The following is a 9691-nucleotide window of genomic DNA, read 5'->3' on the forward strand; positions in this document are numbered from 1 at the left end:
ATACACATTATCGACTATATCAATACGTACTATATACATCACATACGTACACGAGTATCTTATCCAATAATATAATGCGACGTATTTCATATTCGTACTATATACATCAGATACCCGATTTTACTACCCCGTTGTATTTCACATATACTCAAATAAATTATCAGTTGATTTATCTTATGTCATTAATATACCATCGCTATATAATATGTATATGTTATATATATACATATACATACACATACATATATACACTATCGACTATATCAAGTTCAAAATACGTACTATATACATCACATACGTATATAAGTATATTATCCAATAATATAATGCGGTGTGTTTCTTATACATACTTAGATTAGTGATCGATTAATTATATTGGATTAGCTTAATATATTAGGTTTTGATTATATATATAATTACGTGTTACTTAAAATTATTTAACTATTAATTTTTTCACTTAAAAAATCAGCCACAATTGGTTGACTTTTTTAAATTATTTTTTATTTTAATTAGAAAACTGACCACTTGTGGTCGATTTTTTAATTATTTTTTTTATAAAAACTGACCACTTGTGGTCCTTTTTTTTTTTTAAAATAAATTTAAAAAGAATTTTAAAAAACCAACCACTTGTGGTCAGTTTTTATAAATATTTTTTAACTAAATTTTTTTAATGAAAATCGACCACTGGTGGTCGGTTTTATTTTTTTTAAAAAAAATTATTTGTTAAATAAATAATAATAATTATTATTATTATTAAAATTATTGTAATAATTATTTTTGATTTTTTAAAATATAAAACTGACCACTTGTGGTCGTTTTTTTTTTTAAATTAAAAATTAAAAAAATTTAAAAACCGACCACGTGTGATCAGTTTTTTCCGACCATAAATTGCGGTCAGTTTTTTGTTGCCGATTTTACCCATTTTTTAGTAGTGTTTTGATCTTTTAAATATGCCTACTAAATTAAACTAGCTAAGTAATTTGAGACGGCGGTAGTAAAAGTAACTTAGTACTATGAAGAGGCAAGAGCATTTGGTTACCACTTGGTTGGAATTGAGACACCTTTATGTAATAACTCACTTCGTGCCTTTTTGGTTGTAATAATTCATTTTTCAAGAGTTAAATGACTAATTTTTAAAGTTAAAATAAATTAGATTAATTTAATTTTTTAAAATTAAAATTTAGATATTTAAAAAGCTATACAATAAATGCTATAAGTTTCAGTTTTTTCCTTTTTAATATGATTAAAAAACTATATTTTAAATGGTGCTCAAAATTTATATCGTTGGACTCTAAAAAAAATAAAAAATTATGAAAAATAAAAAGATAAATTTCTAGTAATACATTACATTTCTAGTGATTGTTGAGAGAAATGGTAGTTGAAAGATAAATTTCAAGACATGATACATATCCACTCTTCTTCTTCTGAAGTAATCCCATTGTGTTTATTGTACATACAGTAGTGTTTGTTCTCACATCAGAGGAAGAGGTTGAACCAAAGAAGATAAGATTTGTTGACGAGTTTCTCCATCTTGAACACCAAATCCATCTCCATTTTGATATATGAAATGCGTAACACGGGCAATATTCATTATGTACTTCATTAATGGTCTTAATGATGATGAATTATTTTCAATGGAATGTTTGTTCATTTTCTTCCATGTTTCCATCACCATGTCTTTGATATGCTCCCTTGCTACATCCTCCTTAACATCAGCTTTCCTCATGTAACACAAGATAGATGAAGACACATCACCTCTTTCCAGTTCAGCCTGTTATGTACTAAGAAATGTGAAATCGCCATAATACACACATCGTGTAATTCTTTTCACAGTATCAGGTCATCGATCTAAAAGATACTAATTACAAGTACTATCTATAATAATTGAAAAATATAACGACAGCGTAAATTACTTACCGTTGAAGTCTCAAGGTCATTGCAAAGTCGGATTATAAGGGAGGAATAATATACAAGGTCTTGCTCATTCTCCAGAAAATCGTTAACTTGTGATAAATCTTGAGCTAAACCAAAAAGTACATGAAGAGAGAGCACAGGGCCACCTGATGATTTCCACCCATTATCTAAATATTCACAAAATGTTGGTGTATAACCCTCTGAATCCCATTTAGCCTCCACGAGCAGTGCTTTGCAAAATTCTGCCCACCGCAAACGTTTTATTTTAATTTCGGGTTAAATTTGTGTCACGTAATGTTTAAATTAATTTAATTGCAGACAATAGTTGAATTGATTAAGCTAATTAATTAGAGAAGAAGCAACTTTACCACTTTTTGTAGATATATTGAAACTGGCAATTTCCAACCTTTCTGTTGCTGAATTGCAAGTGCTACATCATTTGTGGTATCATATAGTTTCCAAAAACAGGTTTTCATGCATGATGGTAATTGCTCCACCTCCCTAGGGTCCCAACTGAAAAGAGGAAAAGTGTGGTAGATGCTAAAAGTTCTTAGGCTTGAATATAATTTACTTTTCTTGAATTGTTATATGCCACATAGATAGTGAAGAACCCGTTGGGCACTACGTGGAAGATAATATTTTCAAGACAATTAGGCCGCAGTTGTCACCATATTTTAAAAAATTCAATGAAAAATGATTCTTTCTTTTTTCGGGGTGGCGGTGTTGATTATCATTAGTTGTACATGTTTTCTCTACGGAAAAGCTTAGATCAAGTAGGAGTAATAATTTTATCCTTTTACTCTGTTATATATATACACACACGTACGCTTTAATTTATTTGTCTAATTGACTTTACATGAAATTTAAACAAGTAAAGATCAGTTTTGAATCTTATAATTTTTAAACTAAATATATTCTCTGACCATAACCAGTGAACAAAAAACTTTCGACCAATAGTGTACCGAAAAATGGTGCTGCATGTGTTATGTTATACCTGACAACAGCATTGGTGAAGATTTGTAGCTCATGAAAATTGCCATAAATATCGTAGATATCGTCAATAACTATGATGAAAGTGATGGCCTTGGTGAGCCAATTCCTGAAATGTGAATGTTGAGGCTCGAAAGCAACACCCACTGACCACAAAAAGCTTTCCACAATTCGATCTCTGCTAAAACTTACATTTTCTATTAGTCCCACCTTTCTCCACCACCTATATATGTTGTCAAAGTTTGCTGTTCACGTTAATTTCTCCAAACAACAGGATAACATGTCAATTCTTATTTTATTATTTTTTTCTCAAAAGATTAAGATATAGTTATCCTAATATAAAATGTCTCTACACTAGCAGTATATGAAACACCTATACTACCTCAAAATATCCGCAAGATCTTTCTGATGCTCAGCTTGGATGATATTGAAGTTGAGTTTAGCTAGTTGAAGAAGCTTCAAATTTGACTCCCTTGCTTCATTTTCCTGTTTGGATATTTGCCTTCTGGCATTGTACCATTCCACCATCCAATGCAGTGGAATAATATTGGTGGAACTTTTCAGATTCTTATTGCAGAATATTCTAGCCCCATCCAACATATTTTCATCTTCCAAGGCCAAGTGAGACGCTTCAAATAATTGCACCATTGTTTTTGGATCCATGTTTGCGTCTACCTCGAATTGTTCGCCCATTTCATCCATGTAGCTAAGGAATACATCTGTTACAGATATAATTTTATAAAAATCAGTTTCCTTAATTTTTTAATCATCAAATCAGTTATTCCCTCATCTCAATTTATATGTGATCGATGCAAAAAAAATTAATTTAACTTGCGGTCTAAAATATTTATAGAAATTTGTGTGGCTATAAATTACTATCTCATTAAGGATATTTTAAAGTACACTAGATATAAAAAGCATGTCATTCTTTTTGGGATTGTACTTATTAGGGAAGTAGTAATTTCCTTATTATATATCTAAGATATGTGTACGTACCTTGGGGCACATTATATCCATACTGTCTAAAAATCCTGAAATGTAAGGCAGTAGAATAGAGATCCATTTCACTGCTTGAATACTTCTTTGCATATTCCATGTCTTGTAGAGACAACATGATTTCCTTTTCAAAAAGATGGGAGAGGGACATTTTGTTTATGCTGTCTATAAGCTCTAATTTGGACAAGGGATTCACTATTTCTGCTAGAATGCACAAAACCTCCTCTTTCAGCTTTTGAGCTTCTATTTTGTATTTCCCTTCCTACATAAAAAATATATATATAATAAAATCAATACTCGTTGTTCATCGTGTGAGAACAATAAAACAAGACACTTATTAAAATAAGAATTTAACATTCAGAAATTCACATATATATTATTAGATCATAACTTAAAAGGATAAATATTGGTAACTGACCATAAGATATAGCTAAGTGTGTGTGTGATGGTTGATGGTTGTTTTAGCCAATATTAATGTATCAGACACTTACAAAATCGCATAAAGTTATTTTTTGTCTTCTTAGCGGGAAAATGCATGACTAAAAAGGCCGTTCAGTGTAATAATGCTAGTGCTATGCGCAAGGTTTGGAAAGAATCGAATCATTAGTGTTTATTATCGTCCGTAGTCTTACTTTATATTTTTACAAAATAATAGTTCAGATAAAGGTAGCATTAGTGTTATATTTCAGATTAAGTCATTTATATTTTATTTAGACTGATGGTTTAAAGAATTTTCGCACATTACCATATATTATAAAATTCTGTATAGCAGGTAACTTATTTTATTTGGAGGTGTACATAGCAGAAAAAAATGCATCACACTTACAAAATATTGGCTTTTAAGAGACTGCAGGAAGTCGTACTTCCAAAAGTTTGGTTTGTAATTAGCATTTCGTCGTTGAGTCAGGCTTTGATCTATCTTACTCTCGTCAAATGGTTTAGAATTTATTTGATTACAAAAGACGGATTGCTGCTCACTTTTCATTTTTTAAGAAAAAAATATTGAGCTAGGTCTTAAAAATGTAATAAGAAGAAGTGATATATGAGTGGTGCATATTGGTTCAATAACGTAACGATTTATATAGACGAAGATGTCTTACGATCAAATGAAATTTGAGCCACAAATATAGAGTGGTACATAATTTCATTTTTGACAGGTAATCTGATGAGGAGTAGTCAAATCGGTAAACGTTTATTTGGTTGAAAACGTTACTACACACTTTGGGCTCATTTGGTAGAGTGTGCTGACAAAAATATTGCATGTATTAATTAATGTGCATTATGAATATCTTATTTGGTATAATTTTTAGTCAATGTATAACTGATGTAAACATTAGTTATACACTCTATTGTGTATTAAGATGTGTATTACTAATACCGCTCATTTTCTATGTATTAGTAATGCAAAGTTTTTAATACATGCATTAACTTATTAAATGACCTTAATACCCCTCAATTTCCCTCTCAAAATATTTCATCATTCTTTTTCCCTCCATTTTAATTTGCAATAGTGAATCTTTTCAAAAAATTTCATAATTTTTTTCCCCACCATTTTAATCTGCAACAATGAATAATTGATTTAAATAATTGTAACATATTTTTGCGTTGCTTCGAGGGTCTTTAAAAAGATTAAAAAAAAATTGAGACTATTTCTTAATTTTACGTCTTATATTTTATTTTTGTTTCGACTATGTTAATTCATTGGCATAATATTTCATGCGCAAAGACGAAGATCTTGCAATTAATCCGAAAACTCTATATACTAGTTCAACAATACTAATTATATTTGAGATGGCAAAGAAATTTTGTTACAAAAAAGTGTACAAAATCAAAGAAGGATATTTTTGTAAATAAACATTTCTTTTATAGAAATTATGTAAGATGTATTATTTTTTATACATCAAACCAAACAATGTATAAGAAATAATACATGCATAACTAATACAATCAAACCAAACAATGTATAAGAAATAATACAAGCATTACTAATACACTATATTTTGCATTGATCTTATACACTCTACCAAACGACCCCTTAACTCTTAAGGGGTCATTGGTTGGAATGATAGAGGTCAATGTGGATTTATTTTATCTCACATTTTATAAAATTTCGAGATATATTTTACACAGAAATGATGAGATTAATAATTTCATAAAGGGTGCACAAGAGAGAGCGCATTATTTCTGTAAAGAATGAATTTGGGGTCTAACTAAACTCAAAAGCTAGCTCATAAAGGGAGTATTGTCCATGGGATATATACTTAACACTCCCTCGCACGTCCATGCTTCGTTAAATGGAGCGTGAACAATATAATATGGGGTCTAAACATCGATGAATAAAGATTGGGATAAGTCTGACTGTGATACCATGTAAATAATAGATCCCAGGTCTAACTCAACCTCAAAAGTTAGCTCATAAGGGGAGTATTGCCCATGGGACACTCAATAATTTCTTGAAATATTTTAACATATTTCAATTCATAGGATATTCTTATTTATCTCATCCAAAAATCAGACAAGCCCTAAATATAAACAGCACCACCTCATTGTCGCACTGTGTGCTTCTTGGAATTTACACTCACTCAATGAACAATTTAGGCAGTATTAGACCTTGTGTAGGTAGATTTTCATTCATTGGACAATAACCCCAGCTTACATTTACTTTATTACACTTAAGGGTCGTTGGTGTGAGGTATACGTGATAGTAATTTTGAGATAAAATTTAAAATTATTTTATTTCATATTTGATTGGAGGTATCAATTATTCATTAAATTTTTAATCCTACTATTTATGTTTTAGTGATAGAATAAGTTGTCTCATATATATATATATATATATATATAGTGGGACAACTATTCTGAGATAGCTAATTTCAAAAAATGGTGCTGCATGTGTTATACGTGACAACAGCATTGGTGAAGATTTGTAGCTCATTAAAATTTCCATATATATCGTAGATATCGTCAATTACTAAGATGAAAGTGATGGCCGATGGCCTTGGTGAGCCAATTCCTGAAATGTGAATGTTGAGGTTCGGAAGCAACACCCACCGACCACAAAAAGCTTTCCACAATTTGATCTCTGCTAAAACGTACCTTTTCTATTAGTCCCACTTTTCTTCACCACCTATATACGTTGTCAAAATTTGCTGTTCACGTTAGTTTCTCCAAACAACAGGATAACATATCAAATTTTATTTTATTATTTTATGGGCCATTAATTTTTCTCAAAAGATTAACATATAATTACCCTGTATAGGCTATAAGTTATCAGATAAATAAAAAATATCTTTACACTAGCAGTATGTATATATAAAACTCAAATTCTAACTCAAAATATCCACAAGATCTTTCTGATGCTCAGCTTGGATCATATTGAAGTTGAGTTTGGCTAGTCGAAGAGAAGATTCAAATTTTGACCCGCTTTCGTCATTTTCCTGTACGGATAGTTGCCTTCTGGCATTGTACCATTCCACCTTCCAATGCAGTGGAATAATATTAGTAGAACTTTTCAGATTATTAGTGCAAAATATTCTAGCCCCATCCAACATATTTTCATCCTCTAAGGCCAAGTGAGATGCTTCAAATAGTTGCACCAATGTTTTTGGATCCATGTTTGCGCCTACTAAGAATTGTTCGCCCATTTCAACGATGTAGCTAAGGAATACATCTGTTACAAATATAAGTTTATGAAAATCAGTTTCCTTAATTTTAAACATCAAATCAGCTACTCCCTCGTCTCAATTTATGGTGAAATGTTTATTTGATGAACACCATATTATATATCTAAGATATGTGTGCGTACCTTGTGGCACATTATATCCATGCTGTCTAAAAATCCTGAAGTGTAATAAGGTAGTAGAATAGAGATCCATTTGACTGTAATACTTCTTAATTCTTGCATATTCCATGTCTTGTAGAGACGCTTGACTTCCTTTTCAAAAAGCTGGGAGAGGGCCATTTTGTTTATGCTGTCTATAAGCTCGAATTTGGCCAATGGATTCACTATTTTTTCTCCTACAGCCTACAAGGGACAAAACTTCCTCTTTCAGCCTTTGAGCTTCTATCTAGTATTTCCCTTCCTACCTAAGAAAATATATAATAAAATCAATTCTCGTTGTTCATCATGTGAAGTTATAATAAAACAAGACACTTTTAAAGTAAGAATTTAACTTTCAGAAATTCATATATATTACTCTATTAGATCGTAACTTTAAAAGATAAATATTGGTAGCTGTCCATAAGATATAACTACGTGTATGTGTGATGGTCTTTTAGCCAATATTAAAGTATCAAACTCGTACAAAATCGCATAAAGTTAATTTTTGTCTTGTTAGCGAGAAAATGCATGACTAAAAGGGAAAGGATCGAACCACTAAAATTTATTATACGTAGCCTTACTTTAAATGTGTGCAAAATAATTGTTCATGTCAAGGTAGCATTAGTGTTATATTTCGAATTAAGTCATTTTCATTTTATTTAGACTGATAGTTTAAAGGATTTTTGCACTATTTCCATATCTTATAAACTTTTGTAGCAGGTAACTAGTTTATTTGGAGGTATAGCAAATAAAAACGCATCACACTTGCTGAATATTGGCTTTTAAGTGACTGCAGGAAGTCGTAGTTCCAAATGTTTGGCTTGTAATTAGCATTTCGTTGTTGAATAAGGCTTTGATCTATCTTACTCTCACCAATTGATTCAGAATTTATTTGGTTACAAAAGACAGATTGCTGCTCACTTGTCATTTCTTGTGAAAAAAATATTGAGCAAGGTCTTAAAAATGCAATGAGAAGAGGACAAATATGAGTGGAGCATATTGGTTTAATAACGTAACGATTTATATAGACGATGAAGTCTTAACATCAAATGAAATTTTAGCCACAAATATTATGGGAGTGCTTTTTACGAAAAATATTTTCTAGTGTTAGATTGGTGAATAAATTTTTTTTCAGAAAATATATTTTAATATTGACTGGAGAGTAAAAAATATTTTTTAGGTAAATACATTTTAATATTTGTATATATTTAAGGTGATGTGACCAGTTGGTTATCTTAATTATGTACCTAATTTCAATTAAGATAGATTATTCTCAAGGAAGCACATAGCTCATTATAAACACACATCCTTTAATCTTCTTTACTTCTTTTCACAATTTTAGTGGTGAATATAAATTCGTTTAAGTCTAAAGTTGATTTTTCAACCTTTATTACCATTTTGTAGATTTTATTTGTAAAAAAAAAAACTAGAAACTAAAAAGAGTCACATTTTTATGAATATAAAGTACACTAACGTTTTATACAATTAATATAAAGTATATTTAGTATGTATGTTATTTCAGTCTGAGCAGCTTATACAGATCTTGGTGGAAATATTTAGGGTCTGTCATTTAGGAAGAGTAACAATACGTTAGCCTAACTTTCTAAATATTTAATGCAAGTTAGCTCTATATTAATATAGTTTTTTTTTGGGGTCTCTGTGAGGTAAGGATTACAAAAATTATGCTTCTTCATCTCAAAATAGTTGGTATGTTTAGATTTTCTCACAATTTCTAAGGAAAAAATAATCAAGAATATGATTTGATTAATATATTCCCTATAAATTCTTGAATCTTCACCTGTTTATGTGCCTCTTAATATTAGAATAATTAATAATAAAGGTAGAGTTGAAAAAAAATGGTTCATTATCTTTTGATCTTTTAAACATTAATTTTTTTTTTAGCAAACATACCAGATAATTTGAGGGGAGGGAGTAAAAAGTAAATTACTACAATAAAGAGCATTGCATGGT

At 30.2% G+C, this 9691-nt stretch overlaps 1 protein-coding gene and 1 pseudogene across 2 annotated transcripts; both read right to left on the reverse strand.

Moving 5' to 3' along the window:
• Nucleotides 1-1269: 1269 nt before the first annotated feature.
• Nucleotides 1270-4941, reverse strand: LOC107859528 ((E,E)-alpha-farnesene synthase). Of its 2 annotated transcripts, XM_016704575.2 has the most exons (7): nt 4727-4941; nt 3901-4162; nt 3287-3623; nt 2909-3127; nt 2283-2427; nt 1918-2163; nt 1270-1771 (listed from the first exon to the last, which is right to left on the reverse strand). In XM_016704575.2, exons 1-7 carry the CDS (start codon nt 4883-4885, stop codon nt 1472-1474), a joined length of 1668 nt encoding a protein of 555 aa, XP_016560061.2. In that variant the 5' UTR covers nt 4886-4941; the 3' UTR covers nt 1270-1471. The 2 variants fall into 2 exon arrangements, with proteins under 2 accessions (XP_016560061.2, XP_047262989.1); XM_047407033.1 differs by lacking the exon at nt 2909-3127.
• A 1832-nt stretch (nt 4942-6773) lies between these two features.
• On the reverse strand, nt 6774-8648 carry LOC107858224 (annotated as a pseudogene).
• Between the last annotated feature and the right edge of the window lie 1043 nt (nt 8649-9691).

Source organism: Capsicum annuum, chromosome 2 (assembly GCF_002878395.1).
Source record: "Capsicum annuum cultivar UCD-10X-F1 chromosome 2, UCD10Xv1.1, whole genome shotgun sequence".
In the NCBI taxonomy this organism is placed as follows: Eukaryota; Viridiplantae; Streptophyta; class Magnoliopsida; order Solanales; family Solanaceae; genus Capsicum; species Capsicum annuum.

Bases quoted from the DNA above. Each gene is read 5' to 3' on its own strand.
- LOC107859528 (XM_016704575.2), bottom strand. From the start codon at position 4,885: ATGAAAAGTGAGCAGCAATCCGTCTTTTGTAATCAAATAAATTCTAAA. The intron at 3,624-3,900 runs GTACGTACACAT...TATCTGTAACAG, and splicing joins TGGATATAATGTGCCCCAAG to ATGTATTCCTTAGCTACATG. The intron at 2,164-2,282 runs GTAAAGTTGCTT...AAACGTTTGCGG, and splicing joins CAATATATCTACAAAAAGTG to TGGGCAGAATTTTGCAAAGC.